General features: G+C 42.6%; 1 protein-coding gene across 3 annotated transcripts in view; it reads left to right on the top strand.

Annotated features, from left to right (window-relative positions):
- Window positions 1–12,984, top strand: part of cgnb (cingulin b) — a 33,913-nt gene extending 20,929 nt beyond the window's left edge. For all 3 annotated transcript variants that reach the window (XM_079522431.1, XM_079522429.1, XM_079522430.1), the window contains 12 exons: window positions 62–182; window positions 769–981; window positions 1,742–1,825; window positions 3,080–3,325; window positions 4,317–4,487; window positions 5,151–5,312; window positions 5,979–6,068; window positions 6,242–6,325; window positions 6,500–6,618; window positions 6,898–7,006; window positions 8,969–9,132; window positions 9,741–12,984. In XM_079522431.1, the coding sequence (XP_079378557.1) occupies window positions 62–182; window positions 769–981; window positions 1,742–1,825; window positions 3,080–3,325; window positions 4,317–4,487; window positions 5,151–5,312; window positions 5,979–6,068; window positions 6,242–6,325; window positions 6,500–6,618; window positions 6,898–7,006; window positions 8,969–9,132; window positions 9,741–9,876 (1,699 nt within the window). In that variant the 3' untranslated portion in view covers window positions 9,877–12,984. The remainder of the gene's footprint in view (window positions 1–61; window positions 183–768; window positions 982–1,741; window positions 1,826–3,079; window positions 3,326–4,316; window positions 4,488–5,150; window positions 5,313–5,978; window positions 6,069–6,241; window positions 6,326–6,499; window positions 6,619–6,897; window positions 7,007–8,968; window positions 9,133–9,740) is intronic.
- The last annotated feature ends 5,610 nt before the right edge of the window (window positions 12,985–18,594 follow it).

Raw genomic sequence — 18,594 nt, 5'->3', positions numbered from 1 at the left:
TGACTCTTACTTAGACTGTGTTTGTGTCTGTGTATGTGTTTTCATCCATGTTTCTCCCCAGGCTTATGAAGTCTCGTTTGGAAAAGGAGGAATTTGAGGGGGAGCTGAAGGATCTTCAAGACTCACTTTTGGCAATGAAGAAACAAATGCCAGGGTTTGACGATGAGCACTCTTATGCAGAGGTAATTCACCCACATGCCAGGGTGCATGGATTAAAGCCGTTATGTGGGACAAATTATGTAGGTTTAATAATTTATCTTTGTGTGTGTGTGTGTGTGTGTGTGTGTGTGTGTGTGTGTGTGTGTGTGTGTGTGTGTGTGTGTGTGTGTGTGTGTGTGTGTGTGTGTGTGTGTGTGTGTGTGTGTGTGTGTGTGTGTGTGTGTGTGTGTGTGTGTGTGTAATATTTGCTACAATGCACACTCATTCATTATTTATATCTTATTAAGTCTCTATGGTCTTTATTTTGACTGAAAGCTTCTTTACAATTATAATGTCTCTTAAGATGCGTGGACCAGAAAAATGTCCTCGCAAAGATATCTGTACACACACACACACACACACACACACACACACACACACACACACACACACACACACACTATTGCTTTGCATGTGCTCTGCGTGTGCTCTCTGTTTCTCTCTTTTTTTCAGCCTTCTGCACACACACACACACACACACACACACACACAGACACACACTTACACACACTCTCAGACACATCCCTCCCCTCATGAGCATTATTCATCTTTGATCACTTAAATCTCAAGGACCTCCGACGTTGCCATGATGATCTGAAGAGGGCACGCTCGGAGCTCGAGCATCAAAACGCTGAGTTGGACAAGAAGAGTGAAGAGATGGAGGCCCTGCGGAGAGCTGGCGAGGAGAGAGAGGCTGAGCTGAAGGCTGAGATGGACAGGGTGAAGGACCAAGCCAAGAAAGACGAGGAAGAGATGGAGAAAGCAGTGGAGAAGATGAAGGAGGTGAAGTGTTCTAGATTCATACAAATGTTTGGTTAAGGCCTGCAACAAATCGATTAACCACTTTTATTTTATACTTATACTTATTTTATAGCCCAATGGTGTTGTGCAGAATAGCTTTTCACCAGTGTCATGCCCAAAATAGGGATTAATTATTTATTAACTTAACTTAAATTAACTTTTTATTTTATAAAATTATCGATTATTTTATCATTTTTATCATCCATTAAATCGATTAGTTTGATTAACTGTTGCACCCCTACTTTGATTAAAAAATATATGTACTGAACTGTGTAAAAGGAATAACCCTCCCAGTATCAAGTTATTGATTGTTAGACACAATCCGTGTCTCAATTTGTCTTGAGGCATAAAAGTCTTTAGCCATCTCTCCTTTCTTTCATTGGTTCAGCTGATTTTCATGTTTTGAATGTTCATTAATGTGCATTGTCCCGTCCAACTAAACAAACAAATAAAGTAAAGTCTATAAGGGCTTCAGAGGTTTGACATGAATTCACATGGTCATTCAGCTTCATGGAACAAGCTAAACCAGATCACATAAAAAATGTGTGTCAGGGCCGTTGTGAGGCAGTCCTGTTGGCTATTATATCATTGCAATGTCCACAAAAATGTTATTGCATTCATGAGGTCAGTCTGTTTCACGGAAACAGTCAGCTGCTCCTTAAGGGTTGTAGCTGTGGGTGTATTAGAATTTCATTTTTAAATTTAGCCCCCCATGTCTCAAGCTCTATTTCTATGTCTATAGTCGGTGAAGAACGCAGCTGACCAGGGGACAAACCAGGAGCTTCAGGAAGCAAACGCTCGTCTCAGGGAGAGATTGGCCCGCATGGTACTACACAACCACCACAATAACCCACATAGTATTACACACAAGCACATATGTATGGTACAAAGGAACAGCCTTGACCCACACAACACTCCCACATATGATTTCCAGTGAAAGGATGTAAAAATAAAAACCCAGAGTTGGATGTGGTAAATTAGCCCAGAATATTCCATTCATTTCAGTATATTACTGATTGGCACCTTAATTATTTTGTCAAAGTTACATAATCATATTGTATTAAAGTATTTAATACTTAGATTGATATACGAACATAATTCAAGCGTCCATGGGTTCCTTAACTGTGCAATGATGTTTAGCAATCAGTTATTCAGCAACATTGACTAAATTATTCAGGTAAATTCAGTTTGTTTGTTGTTTTAATGACTATGTCGAAAATGTAAACGAACACAAATTAAAAACCTCTGCCCTCACTCTACAATTTACTTTGAATATATAATTCATAATAATAAAAGAATCATCATTAAGATAATACCCATATCAGCATTCAGCACACATTAATTCATTCACTTTACAATTCACATACAGCAAAGCCCCCTCATATCTACTGTACACAGTAAAAAGCAGAGTGTACATTTTTGAGTGGTGTAAACCACTCCAACAACTGGCTTTGTACCCGTGTCTGTTCGTACCAAAAAAAATCACACCCGTGTGAACTGAGTGGTGTAAGGTTGATTCAGCTGGAGTTTTTGTCCGATGTGAGGTATTATATAAGGTAAGGTATTATATACCCTGATCAGCTCTGATCTGACGTAATGAAATCACACCTGGATGTGATTTCACAACTGGCTTTTTTTGTGCAGAGAAAATGACCACGGTTGCTACGGTCATCCAGTTCACCCGGGTGTGATTTAATTACGTCAGAAATTATTTTGAACATAGCAACCATGGTCATTTTTTTATGCACACAAAAGCCAGTTGTAGGAGTGGTTTACACCACTCAAACAAAAGCCAGTTGTAGGAGTGGTTTACACCACTCAAAAATGTACCCGTGTCTGTTCGTACCAAATTTTTTTTACCTGTGTCTGTTCGTACCACTCAAAAATGAGCATGGTTGCTATGGTCACCCAGTTCACACAGGTGTGATTTCATTATGTCAGACATTACGTCAGACCACAGCTGATCAGTCTATATAAGACCTTACACCACTCAGTTCACACGGTGTGATTTTTAAATGAACACTCTGGATATTGCGGCATGAGTCCAGGGTATTAAACCATGCATGTGTTCCTGCTCCAGAGGATTCACTCCAGTGCGCCCCTGGCCTCGGACAGCGACGAGGCCCTGGAGGACGAGAACCGCTCTCTGAAGTCTCATCTGGAGGAGGCCAAGAGAGGAGCGTCCCGCCTGGGGAAGGAGCGGGACGAGCTGAGCCGGAGGCTGGAGGAGCGGGACGTGGAGAGGGATGCACTGAGGAGGGGCAAGAATGACCTGGAGGAGCAGAAGAGACTCCTGGACCGTGCCCTGGACAAGATCAACAAGGAGGTGAGTGCACGGGTCGGCCAAGTTGTGTGTAGTGTAGGCGTGGGTGTACTGTAGATATTATGTGTTTAAGCCTTATTTATACTTCATTGTGTGCCAGTGTCTCTCTCAGAGCTTTTCATTTTTATTTTCTACTGACTAAAACTTTTTTCACCAAGGGCTACACACATGTAGTCAATATTTCAATAACCTGCCAATATGTAGGCCAGGCCTATTGATTTTTAATTTTACTCTATTTATACTTGCATGGGGTTATTTTGTATTAATATCATGTTACCTAACCTTTTCATTTTCTTTCATTGTTTCTCTATTCTTATGACTGTATTTTGAAATTGCAAATCAATTTACCTTGGTGTGAAAGTAATGTTACCGGTTTGTTCCTTCACAAAGTTTGTTTGTAATGCTCAAACTCCATTGCAGTGAAGCTATTATGATCACACATCAGCTGGGAGAAGGATCTCCAAATTCCTGCTAATGTTGGAACATGTCAAGTATGCCCTTCTTCACACGCCGTCCCCATAGTTCCAGTTTAGCATTGAATACAGACAATTCAATTCAATTTAGACCTGAGGCCGATTTTAAAAATGCCTTCTAAATACTGACCTAAGTTTTCAAAAAATGTCAAATATTTACCCCGAAGGGCCGGGGTTCCCGCCATGAAAGGTAAAAACCATAAAAGGGGTTCCCGTCCTAAAGCTTTTTCTTTTCTACTGACTAAACAAAGCTAGGTTGGTGTGTGACAGAAGACCTTGGGATGACAACAAAGAAACTGTTTTTTTTAAGGCCCTTGCACCTAACGTTAATCGGCTGACCGTACGAAAAGCACCAGATGTTCTTTTAGTAAATAATAATCTGTTTTAATCACAAGACAGTGTGTAGTTAACCTTTTTAACTATTATCACTTTGTCATGAAAGGGCACTTCATTAGGCACAACATCTGAACCATGATTACATCAGAAATAACTCTCTTTGACTTTTCCTCCACCTTGTCCAGATGGAGCTCATGATGGCAGAGTCCCGTCAGTCGGTGGTGACTCTGCAGACCCAGCTGGATGAGTACCGGGAGCGCTCCAGGAAGGACCTGATGGACGCCCAGCGCAATAGCAAGGACAGGCTGGCTGAGCTGCAGCGGGCCCAGGGCAGCCTCAAAACACTGCAGGAAGAGGTAAGGACAGGCTGGCTGAGCTGCAGCGGGTCCAGGTTTAGCCCCTTGCCGAGCCATGAGGTCCATTCTGTTTCTGTAGAAGCAGCTTAATGTACAAGTACACCCCTTGGACATGACGCTAGTATGTCATTGGGACTTACCCCCAAAAAAGACCCCCAAATTGACATTTGTTAGCCCGCGGACCCCCATTTGAAAAATATATGCCAGGGACACCCATAAGAGAAGACTTTTATGGCTCTAGCAGTGATTCTCAACCATTTTAATTTCAAGGACCCCCAGTTTGACATGCATTGGTCTACGGGCCCCCATTTAATGGCATTTCTATCTCTGGTACCCCAATTTATATTGTAAAATCAATGTTGAACAGGTCCATTTGGTTCCGATTGGTTCCGAACTATCAGTTATCTAGGGACCCCCTGAAACTCCCTCAAGAAACCCTGGGGATCCCCGGACCCCACTTTGAAAACCAATGACATAAAGGGCCTAAAAATAAAATTGCCTTCAAAGTGTTTTGTTCTTATTTTGATTAACTCAGGGAAGTGTAGTCCCTTTTCCAACTATGGGCAATTCCTTGTCCATGCAGTGTAATCTTGATCATGTGCTGATCAAGCATAAAGAGAAACTAAACCTCCGCTCACCTCCTCCCTCCCCCCTGCTGTTCAGGTTTCTCGTCTGAAGAAGGATCTACTGGTGTGTAGCGAGGAGAGAGACAGCGCCCAGCTGGAGAGAGACCTGCTCAGCAGTCGCCTCAAACATCTAGAGAGTGAGCTGGATGTGGAGAAGAACAGCCATGGTGAACGTGCCCGAGAGGTCAGGGGGTTAGAGGTGAGGGGTTAAGAAGCACTGGTGGTTGGTCGAAAGGTCACTGGGGGGGTCTAAAGATGGCGGTGAGGGTCAAACAACCGGCTGAGGTGGTGTGACTGGACCGTTTTCCGTGACGAGGTCAAGAAATCAAAAATAACTGTAAAGGCACTCGAGTGGCACAGTCCAGGGAAAAGTTCCTTCCCACCACTGCAGAGATTATATTATTTGAATCCTCTGTGGTACCTCCAGCTTTGCCAGGCACTCCAACAAATACAATTGGCCGTGTTCGGAGGTGGGAACCTGAGTAGGGAGGGCAATCAATCTCTTATTGCACTAGCGATTCGCACAGGTTGGTCTGGAGCCAAGGGCGCCTGTTCAGCAGGGAGAGGAACTCGGACGGAATCCGGGATAGTGTGTTACTCTACACACACCCATTACGTCTTGCCCACAAGGTGTAGAGGTCTGCAGGGGTTTGCAGTGCCTGGCTTAGTGACACACACAAGCGTGGGGGGAAAAAAATGGGAATTGGCAAAACGACTAAATTGGAAAAAGAAATGAAAGGCTCTGTAGTGAGACTACAGTTAATTTGGTTGACTTGACCTTGTCATGGAAAGTGTGTGTGTGTGCGTGCACACGCGTGCGTGCGCGGTATTTTTATTAATGCACATTTCTTTGTGTGTTTCTCAGGATAAAATTAAGACTCTGGAGATTGAGTTGGACGAGGAACGGAGCAGTGTGGAGCTTTTGAACGACCGCATTGCACGGAGCAGAGAACAGGTACAGTACTGGAAAAATCCCCTGTGAACATGGAAATAATTTGAATATGAACCATGCATGCAAAGACACTGGGACAAAAAAAGATTTCCATATAGATTGCAGTGTTCAGCACAGCCCTGTGGCCTACATGTTATGCTCATTATATTCCGTCTCCATTGCTCATTCTTTCACAGATTGACCAGTTGCGAGCAGACCTGTTGCAGGAACGCTCTGCGAGACATGACCTGGAGATGGACAAGAGCTCACTGGAGAGACAGGTACTGACCACAGACTATACAACGTTTATATATATCTCGGCACATGATTAGCATTGTGCCAAGTATCACACAACATACAGTATGTCTTCTATTTTACTTATCGGCTATTTTCGTTGAACAAAGAAAAAGTGGTTTATGGTTAATTGACCTGATCTTCATTGTTTCCCCTCACAGGTGAAGGAGCTGAAATGTCGTGTGGCAGACATGGAAGGCCAGAGCAGGCCATCTACCGGTATGGCTCTGCTGGAGAACAAAGTACAGGAGCTAGAGGAGAGGCTACACAGCGAGGAGAGGTAGTTTTCCCACAAACACATACACACACAACATGGAGGAGTGTGATCAACAAATACAGTCACTTAAATTATAGGTGTATAGAGAGCTACAGGAATTACGTGATCTTTTTTGTAGGGCAACTCAGAAGTTACTCCCACCATGTGTTCTCCCCCGCAGATTTACTATGGCATTTATGCATTGGGTTTCAGATAAATTAACAACCTTCACACTATAGTATTTAGTATTTGTATTAGTATTTATCTTAAAGTGATGTGTGGGATCCATATTTGCTCTCCCAGAGAGAAGACCAGTATCCAGGCGTCTCACAGACGGACGGAGAGGAAACTGAAGGATGTAAATGCAACTCTGGACCAGGAGAGGAGCCAACATGCTGAGCAGAGAGACCAGGTAGACTTACTGTATATTGTAACTGGTATAATGCTGACCACAGACAGCTCAAATAGTGTTTGTTTTAGTTTGGGCTATGAACTGCATGGAATGCCTTGGTTCAGGTAAGATAACGGTAGAATTCAGTCAGGTAAGGCTCTCAGTCCTAAATTTACTTTCTGGCACTCACGTTATTATCAAACAATGCCCATTTGATACTCCAACCAGTTAGGAGAAATTGAGATATTTACTGGAGTAATTTGCCCATGTATCCTGCTGAAGTTGTATTTTTCTTGGGAGATTTTTCCATGTCCGATTGAGGGTCGAAGGGTCTTTGTTTCAGTAACTTGTCATGTAAAGATACCTTGTGGAGATTTTGTTCTCTGCATTTGATCCAACCTAACCATTAGGAGCAGTGGGCTGCCACCTAGGGGTGCTAGGTAAACGGTTAGAATAGACGTTCAGCCTGGAGGGGTTAAACATTTAGAAAATAGTTAGAATAGCCGATCAACATAGACACGTTGTGAGCTTGTAGATCGGGTATTTGAACTTTTTTTTTTAATTTCTTTTTAACTTAATTTTTATTTGCAGGTAGACATAAAAATAAAAAACATAAAATGACAATTACAGTGCAAGGGTTCAGATACATCAATAATATACAACATATTCCAGTCCATTTATGAATGTCCATCATTATTAACATTGGTGTCGTTTTGTTGATCCTTATAGTCAGTCCATTTCTCCCATTTTTCAATGAATAGTTCCTCAATATATGGGTTAGTTTCTCCATTACAAATATCTCCTCCACAATGCTCAGCCACTGCTCACAAGCTGGGGGGAACTATTTTTTTTTTAAATAGTCCAAAATGCCATACAAGTTGAGGCATAAGGGATAAGGTGGTGCGCAAGATGGGGCCCTCAAGGACACTCCTGAGCCAGTAAATGGCATTAAATGTGGGCATGTAAAGCCCTTTAAGACTGTAACAGTGATTAAAGGCTGTACAAATTAACCTGACTGGCTAATGTTAGCTGTACACTCTATGTCCAAACTTAACCTCGCTTGGTCACCAGAACTTTCCCTAACCTCCTATCCCCTTTCTGCTGCCCTGCCATTTTACTCTCTTCGATGACGTTTAACCTTTCTGACTCCCATAAGCTTCTGTATGCCCCTGTAACCTCTCCTGGTCTCCACCCTTCTCTGTAAACTCCTTCCGTCTTCCTCTTTCACACATAACCCACCCTCCTGTAACTCTGTGCCTGTCCCTGTATCCACCTCATTCCTTCCATGACCTTCCTATCCTCTCCAAACCTCCTGCAATGTCCTTATGGGAGAGGTTGGTCGTTGGCTGCAAACGGACAGCCACTGGGTGGCACTATGGAGCAGCAACTGTAATGAATCAGGCTGAGTGACTGGCTTTCAAAGTCAGACAGTCAAATAGCCTAGTTGATTACACAGGTGTTGGCTGTTGATTACACAGGTGTTGGCTGCGACAACAAGTCACCGCCACACTGCTGCAACCCGCTGCACCCTTACCTCTTGCATCCTGTTGTTCCCCCGCCAACCTTCTCTCTTATCCAAATTATATATTTCATCTCCAACCCTGTGCCTCTCCCTTCCGCTGCCATGGGCCGTATTCCCACGGTGACCATTTTGCTCTTACATAATACCCAGGAGCGGAACCCCCAGCAAAACGTCTCCCGTGTGAATATGGTCAGTTTCTATCACTCCAACATCCTACCTTCTCCCTCTGGCTCTGCCCCCCATTCTCTCCAAAACCATTTGTTCTAGCTCTGCCCCCATACTGTCTTTCCCTCTGTTTCTCTCCTCTTTCGTCCCTCTTTTTCTCCCTCCATTGTACTGTCCTTTTTCTAAAGCCTCCACTCAGAGTCCTCTCCCAACCTCCTGCATTGTCCCGTAACCTTCCTGCATCTCCCTCGTTCACTCCCCTCTAACCACCCGCACGTCTCCCCCTCTTTTCCCAGCTGTCCCTGCGTGTGAAGGCTCTGAAGCGACAGGTGGACGAGAGTGAGGGGGAGGTGGAGCGCCTGGAGGGAGTTCGCCGCAAAGTCCTACGGGACCTGGAGGAGCAGCAGGAGCTCCAGGAAGCCCTGCAAGCCAAAGTCACAGCGCTGGAGTCTGAGATGAAGTAGGACCACACACAATACAGGAACTCAGTCGCACATGATTTTAAATTGACTTCAGAATATATCTATTTGTGATAAGCTTGTTTTAAGCATGCCTTTACATACACTTATATGGTACATACTGGTAGGCCTATTAGGGACCAATGTTGTACTTTCCACCAGGTGGCAGCACCCTTCAATTGCTTGCTTGCTCAATGTCATGCAATATACCACAAAGACATTGAAACTCCTCGGGCAAAGTGATCACATGCAAACATCTGTTATTGGAAACTGGTTTGCCTAGCTATTCAGCAGCCAGCAACACATAAAAGTAGGCAAATTTCTGTAACCAGAGATGGTGTTGCAATTTTAAACCTGCCTCTGGAACAACACGTATGTGTGTTGGCCTAGAATCAACGCACACCAAAGTTCTCCTCTTCTGGCCCCTTCTGGCCGTCCAGCAGGCCTTTGTACTTTCTATTATGGGGGAACAAAATAAGCAATCCCTGTAGGGGAACTAACGCTGAATTCACGATCTGTCGTCCGACGGATCAGTATAAATCGGGCCTAACAGTTAGTGAATGTGTGCAGTACGGTTGTACATCCTCTCCTTTACGTTTGACTGTCTCAGGCGGAAGGGGCAGCAGCCACGTCGCTCTGTGCTGGGCTCCTCCAACCTGAGCTCGGAGGATGAGGACGGCTTCTACGACGGCAACAGCATCACCTCCATCCTCAACGAGAGCCATCTTCAGACCACCAACTGCTAGACAATCTTTTAGTTGTGACGTCACGCCCGGGAAATTTATGTCACATGAGTGTGTTGTAGGTGCAAAAAAAGGTGCTTCGTGCATGGCTGGGAAACTTGAAAAATGAATATTTGGACATCCCGTCTTCATTTTTCATGTTGCAGGAGCTGAGGTCCCTTCACTACCATACATAACCATAGTTTTACACTTGGACATAAAAAAACCAATCAATTTATATGATCCGTCTCACAAACTTGATGCTGACATGTGTATTGTTTGCACCTCCAAGACAATGGTTGACTTGGCCACACCCCCAAATACCTGCATGTGTGTAGAGAGGATATGGTGGGGGAAGACAGCATGAAGTCATGTAAATAGTAAAAAGATAACATATAAGAAGAAATAGAGAATGTTCTAATGACTATTTCAGTGAAAAAGTTGCATATTCTACAAATATTTTCATATAGAGGTACTCAGGGCTTGATAAACTAAGTTGTATGGAAAACTAAGTTGCCAAGCACTACATAATTGCCTTGTAGTTTATAGAGCTGCAGTTATAATCAGATATTGCGCAGAATGTGACAGATTGCCAGGAAAATGAGATTCCATCTTGGTACCTTGTGCTGTTATTATGTCATACATTTGAAATTAAGTCTTTGTTTGTTTGGGTCTAGTTGAGACATAACAAGAACAGAAAAACAGGCTATTGTTCTACTCTATATGCATCAGCTTGACTTAAACTCTCGGAAGACATTTACAGCTGTATGCACTTGCTCATGAAAACTGTGGTGCAGACATAAATGCACCTGGTTCTTCGGTTAACGCTGCAATTATTTTTTATTTGTTTTTTATTTATGCACGGTTTTCCAATATTTGTGCAGTTTTAAAACAAAAAGAACTGTAGGTATGTAGGTATGTCCGGATGCATTACCCGTATTATTGCTCTTTGTTCTACAGTATGTGCTTGTGTTAGCCTGGGCGTGAAAGGTTGCATATCGTAACTGTCTGGAGGGAACACTGTATATCCAATGCTGTTACTCTAAAGGAAATGAAAAAAAGAGAACCTGTGCTGTCATAGGAATAGTCCGGCAGTCGAGGTGGACGGGTGGGAAATTTGGTATATAGTCTTTTTTTATTGGCTTAAAATATTGTCTATATATATATTCATGAATCCACTTGCTGACTGACTGTCGGTATTGGGAATTTCTTTTATAGGGGTTTCTTGTGACCCTACCATTAACATCCTATGGCAGGCAAAAATGTAGCATGTAACATGTCAAACTAGGGGGTTTTCATGATTCTGAATCCATTCCAAGCATTAGTTTTGCACAAAATACACTCCTTGGGCTAAAAACAGCCATAGCCACTTGCCCAAATTGTGCTTACCTCATCACATTTGTCATGACGTCTATGGCCGTTTTTAGCCCAATTAGTGTTTTTTGTGCAAAACTAATGCTTGGAATGGATTCAGAATCATGAAAACCCCCTAGTTTGACATGTCACATGCTACTTAAAGGAGCATTCAGTGATTTGGGTGATTTGGAAAACCACCCAGTCCGCCACGGTAACAAAATGTGCACATGCACACGCTACAGTGGGGGGAAGTGCAACAGGCCAACATGTGCACCAAGGCCCGCCCCCACTCGATCATGATTGGAGGAAGGCTCCTCTCATCCTGATTGGATGAAGACTTTGCCACCCGCCACCTAAACTGAAACTAGGGTTTTTTGACCCGAGGGGCTCACTGGGGACAGGGAGGAACTCCTTATATGGTCAGCACAAAAGAAAAAATAAGTGATATATGAATAAGTGAAATCACTGAATATACCTTTAAAGCAAAAGGAAAGTTTGACAATTTTGCCCTGCCATAGGATGTTAATGAAAGAAATCACACCCGTGTGAACTGAGTGGTGCAACTCCCCCCCCCCCCCCCCTCCCCCCTCTCTCTCTCTCTCTCTGTCACAGCGCCACTTTTGGTAGTCATTGGTACTCGTGCTCATAGTGACATAGTCACATAGGTGGGTGGGTGAACACATGGGTGAACACATAGGTGAACACGGACATTGCTGTTCCTTGGAGTGGTTGTACCACTCAAAAAAATATTGCCCAATACTAACAGCTGGTCAGCAAGTGGATTCAAGAATGTATGTATATAGACAATATTTTAGGCCAATAAAAAAGACTATATACCAAATTTCCCACTTTAAACAAAAGAAGGCTGCCGGACAAGAAGTATAAAATAGGGCATTAATTTATGAAACATGGAAATATGGGGATACAACCTTTCTGCCCGAGCGTGACAATATGTCACTGTCATTTGCCGTTTTGCTACAGTACCTTGGTGATGGTTTTCATTTTGTTGATGAAAAATGATGTCAAAGAATATGTTTGTTTTTAACTTCTGCTGTGACAATGATGACAGGCCATAGAACTGAGCCTATACTGTATTTTTGCACTCCTGTAGCCATGCACACCTGCTATCCAAGACAATCGGATATAATAGTAGCACCATGTACAGTACCTTTAAAAGTGAATAAGCACTATAATTTTTATATACAGCCATATTTCTCATGGTCCCCTAGGCTATATGTCTTCTTATTTATATTACGGTAGTTTGAGTGCACGTTGTCACTGAAATGCCTTAAAATTGATGTTCTAGTCACTGCTGGTGTTATCTTGTATGCTGCTGTAATTAATGAAATGGTATTCCATGTGCTTGCTAGTGCTTGATCCTATTCAACAAATGATTACCTTAGTTTTTTAGACTAAGTGTATTGCATTCTTTGTTGCACCCACCTTCTAATGAATGTGATGATTTGTAGTAATACATTTAAGCCAATGCTTGAGGATACTATGAAGTTAGAATTTGACTTGGATATTTCAAATAAATGTAGGACCCTGTGTATTATGAAAGATGCATGCTGAATTCTTGTAATGTTTTTTTCTAGTTTGCATATTCAGTTAATACGCTGTTGTGACATCTCATATTTAATTGTATTGTTATGATAATGTCACAGTTAGTTTATTGAAATTTGTTCTGTTATTCTGCCTGGTCTGTTCTGCTGAGTGGGCATTAATGGAGCCAACAGCACCATTCTTCTTCACTTAATTAAAGTGTTAGTGTTTCTACCTTTTTTTTTTTACTTCCTTTTATTTTACTAAATATTGTAACCTTGTTTAGAGACGTTTTATATGGGGCACGCGGGTGAATCACTAAGTAAGAACTCATAAATATGAATTGGGCTATATTCCTTCTTGTATGTGACCCAGGTCCAAATACCCTGAGGTTCTTTACGGCATGTCATCTCCCCTTAATCCAGAGAAAAGAATATCCACACTCTAGAGAAGTTTCTTATGAACTTGTTTTCTTTGAGTAAACACAGCAGCAGCACATTTCCTGTCTATTCATTGTAGGCCTACTTATCTTAAATAATGCATAGAATTAAATAAAGAAAAAGACCATTTGCTTATCGAATTTTAGAGTGCACTACAATAATAGGAATAGGAAGAAAGAATAGGAGAGAGATAGACAGGGAAGGAGATACAGCAAATACAAGTAGTAGCAATAACAATAATAATGAATGAAATGGTGTAGGATAATATAATATTGTATAACAATGTTCGTGGAGGGGCCTGGTCCACGTCTGGTCCAGGTCGTGCTCTGTGAGGAGCGGTCACATGGTCCACGGTCACACTTCTGATGGGCTCCATGAAGAGGCCTGGTCCGCGGTCACACTCGGCAGTCAGTTGGGGGTTAATATTAGAGGTCCACGGAACTGCGAAGTGGAAGACGAAAAGAGACTCCGGGGAGTGGCTCCCCGGATGTTGAGTTAGTGGCAGGCCTTACTGGAGCCTATACAGTGTATATTACAAGCACTGCTGGGAGACAAACCCACATAAACAATGTACGATTTTGGCATTTAGCAGACGCACAACACAGGTGCGGGTTTTGGCGAGAGGTTCCCCTTACTCAGTTCTCACCCTTATGACTTTGTCGGGTGAGTGAGTACTGAAGACAACTCTAGCTATAGGCTTTGTCGTAGAGAAAGGTTTTTAACCTAATCTTGAATGTGCAGAGCGTGTCAGCCCCACGGACCGAAGCCGGGAGAAGGTTCCACAGCTGAGATGCCTGAGACCTAAACGCCCTGCCTCCTATTGTAACTTTTGATATTTTTGGGACAGTAAGCATTTTTGCATACTGTGAACGCACTCGTGTTCTATTTGGTTTGTAGGGATCGGTGAGTTCTTTGAGATATTGTGGTGCCTGACCATAGAGAGCTTTGTAGGTGAGGAGAAGAATTTTGAACTCTATTCTGTATTTAACCGGGAGCCAGTGTAGAGAGGCCAGTGAAGGAGTGATATGGTCTCTTCTTCTGGTACCTGTCAGCACACGCGCCACAGCATTTTGAACTAGCTGTAGGCTTTTCAGAGACTTACTTGGGCAGCCTGATAATAGCGAGTTTCAGTAGTCCAGCCTTGAGGTAACAAATGCGTGGACAAGTTTTTCTGCGTCATTTTACAGTGTTACATAAGTAGAGTGCAAGAGACAGATGAGTGTATTAACTGTTCCCTTACAAAATAGCTCCGCAGGGCCCATGGAAGCCATATATAGCATACTAGTGTATACTCTGCCCTGGGTGGTGCCAGCGTCCTTGCAAATACCGTGACATTGCAACATGCCTGTGTTCCTTTTCATATACCTCTTACTCTGGGAGGGGTGCTCGTTTAGTGGCATGTCCTTCAAACATTGTTTATCATTACAAAATACCCATTAAATCACCTCTCCTGTCTGTGTCACCCTATGAAATCTGCATGCCTTTAAGTTGTGAAAGATTCATGGAGAAACAGCATTAGGATGCATACAGTATAAGGAAACAGGTTGCGGTTTGAGGCAAAAGGAAGACACTTCCTAATATTTCTGAGACTGTCACACTGTCACCAGTATTGTATTACTTTGAGCTTTATTGATTATTGTACATTCAAGGACTACATATGCTAAAGAGTTGCAATTTCTTTTGTATACTGTCCTTATTTTACGCCAGAAGTGGGGCTGTTCTCTAAGCTAGTTGTGGCATTAGAGTTCTGAAGTTTGTACAGTATATAAGCTAAGAAATTATTTTACAACCGAAAGCACTGATGAACCTCATGTTTCAGGGCTATGGTGAACCATAATGACTGAGAATGACTAGTTCTAGCCTACTCTATGAATGGACCATTACATTTTAGCTGAGAAAATCCATAACCTGGTGAATCTACCTCGACATTATCATCTGTAGCCACCGCTTACTTATAACAGCTAGGGGTTTACAACTGATTATGAACCAGGGACCCCCACCCTGACTGAGAATCAACCGTGGGACCACTGTTGTGTTGGGAGGAGGGATATGGGCGTGGTGTGGGGGTAAATCAACGTTCCAATGGTTCCATACTAAACGTATGTTGCAACAGTTGCTGTTCATTGCAACTTATTTATGAATAGCAGCAGACACATGCGATTGATTATGGGCACATTTCCTTATAATGGCGACTCAACCAGACAATCTGGTACTACAGTTTCCCTTGAGATAGTAAATCCCTTTTCTGTGGAAGTTCTTGACGTCCAAATTCCCAGTAACTGACTGACGTGTCAGTCACCATCATCACCAGGTAATTTACTGCATTGTTTCTCATGGTTTGATAAAATGAAATACAAATCGTCACTTTCCTACTTGACTAAATCCATGGTTGGTCAGGGTCTATGGAGTATGGACCACCAGTTGAAAACCTATGACATGACATGAGGACTTTCAGACCATGAGGACATGACAAAGCTTTAAGCAGCTTGGTCATGATGACAGGTGTGAGTGCACGAGTGTGGTAGTCATTCACAGTCAGATAATACATGTTCAGTACTCAACTTGCTATTGCCTTTTGTCAGTAGCCTACCTCTCACCAACCCCTGGCTGACTGTATTCTACAAAATTGGAAAGAGCTATACCTAACATAACCTAACAAGGGACCTTTGCTAAATAACAGCATTTATGTCCTTTACTGCATCATTGAATCTGTTTTATGCACAATTTTCTCTGAAGCCAAACAAATGTAAGACGCGTGAGAAACATAATGTTAGCTCTTTATAATCCAACTTGTCGTCATCATTATAATTGGTGTTTATCAAAAGAACTGGGTGTGCATCAATGTGCTTTAAGATGATCTAATGGTTTTCCAAAACATACACCAGGTAGCCAGGCTACACGCACTGTTCATCACTCTTAAACTTATCCCTGTCTTTAACTTGCAACAAGTGTCAATTAAACAACTGCACAACCTAGCATTGGTTGGTTGTACATAAATAATGATGTTAGTCAGATAAAAGAGAGGGTTGGATGGTGATTGTATTGCCACACATGACAATGACATTAACACGTGACATTGAACACATGGAAAGTGGAAAAGGTGCTGCTGAAATAAATCATGACACTGACAGTATTGTCGGAGGTGATTATTATTGAAGTCAGGACTGACAAGTAAACAATAGATAAGTATTGGTCTAGACAAGGTCGCCATGAATTTAGAATAGATAATACAGTATCGTGTTTACTTAGGGTTGGGCTTTATAGCATGAACTGCTTTTGAATTTGTGTCATTCTTACCCTTACCATTGGAGTAATTGCACTGTGGGGTGACAGGTGCAAAAAGGAAAGGCTTAATAGCATCATTGTATGTTACATAATACTGTACATTCCTTATGATGGATGTTTTTATTCAAAGCATCTTCCGTGCATTGTGTATGTGTGACTGCTATTTTTTTTGCTTTTATGTGGCCACACCCACCAGTTCATTAAGTTTGCCCGATGTGCCTGGTGGGTGGTGATGGGTGGTGATCCACCTGAACTGAAGCCGCACCCGCAGCTGTTGTTGTATGATAAAGGGGGAGTCGTTAGGGGAGTGGATGATATCGTGATGACACTATATCACTGTCATTTCGATTGGGCCTTTTGACCTGGGTCTCAATTGGGCCTTTTGAGAAACCAAAAATACACAGAGAAGACCTATATTTCAATATTCTAACCACACCTGGGGGTCTATTAGAGTAATGTGAACTCCATAGACATATAAGATAAAGTACAAAAATCACGGCACTCCATCTTTAAAGATAGGCCTGCTGTAGGCGAAATCCTGGGGTGCATATTGGACAAGAATTGACAAGAATAGACAAGAATTTCCTCAGACCGCACACACATTTATTTTACTTTATTTTATGTATTGCCCCTCCTTATTCCTTTCTTCTTCCAATCTCTTTGCCAAAAATAGCTGATTTGGGGGGCACGGTGGCACAGTTGGTAGCACTATCGCCTCACATCTAGAAGGTCCTGGGACGCTGCGTGCACTGGGGGCGTGTTCTCTCATCTGTGTAAACAGTGCCCATACATTGGGGTTAGCAAAAGGGCCTTTCTGTGTTGAGTTTGCATGTTCTCCCGTATCCCCTAGGGTAGGCACTTCTCCACAGGTTGGCAGAGGGAGTGTAGTGCCCAGGATTACATTAGATAATTGACACTAGGTGAAGAAAAACAAAATCGTGGGATAAAATAATCTTCTAAGCTTTGTATCTGCTGGTTTCACATCCTCATATTTTTCATCATTTTTCAGAAACAACAGATTTGTAACCACAAATCCTCTGCATAGTATTTTGTTTTTTACTGGACATGTTTTGGCAGGTGATTTTTCTACTTACTATCTAACAAAGAGCTACACCGGCTGATGGAGATCAAACACTGTAGATTCCGATCACTGGGGCATGTGTTGTGTTCAGGATGGCCCAGGACCGTATACCAAAGGTCGCTCTAGGATGGACTCCTGTAGGGAAAAGGAAGAAAGGTTGGCCACTCACGAAAGGCGACTGAGGAGACAGAAGCCGGGGCCAACTAACTATCGATGTCTGGTTGCTACTTGCTGTGACGGCCTTCCTCCCCCTCTGCCTGTCTGGGGAAGCGGGAAATTAGTAATTTCCCCATCAGGGATGAGTATCCTAGCACGACTTTGGTGTGGCAACTTGCAAGTACTGGAACTGGTAATTACTGGGACTGGGACCTGATGTTAGTGTTGCGCTCCACCTCAGCAATCCATCTCCTAGGGGTCTAATGCATTGCGAAACAGGGATAGACTACCACACTCTGGCAGTATAGTAAGCTTCTGGTCTATACTACTTACTAATGAAAATATCACCTGTAATAACCTTTTTATGGCCATTTTAAGCATATGATGCATATGATATGCATGATATGCAATAGTAGCTATACAGTCATTGTGCTATGTGAAAACTCACACAACATCCATAGATTTCTGCTAAGAGGTTTAGTGGTGTATCAAATGTATGACAGCAGCCATATACTTTTACTTACAGACTCATGACCTGGACATGGGTATGCTATAGGAGAAATATGAGTTTAATTATCCAGTTCTACGAGATAGAACTGGAGTCTTTGTTCGTTGTAAACTAAAACAGACAAAGAGGCGAATAACATGCATACTGAACATACCATGGATATGTGATACATATGGGATCAATCTGTAGAAGATAAGGCAGGATATATGAGTAGCCTATACCCTACATGCTACAAGACAGATTGGTTCAATGTTCACAGTTCTAGTGAACTGAAGGGGTCAACAATGACTATGAGATAAAGGCGGCCAATTAAACATTTTATTTGGCGTTATATAAAATTAAACATTAAACTAGGCTTGGGGGGGGGGACACTA

Source organism: Electrona antarctica (assembly GCF_951216825.1).
Source record: "Electrona antarctica genome assembly, chromosome: 15".
Lineage (NCBI taxonomy): Eukaryota > Metazoa > Chordata > Actinopteri > Myctophiformes > Myctophidae > Electrona > Electrona antarctica.
The sequence above is the reverse complement of the archived record's forward strand: the minus strand, read 5'-3'. Positions and strand labels throughout refer to the sequence as shown.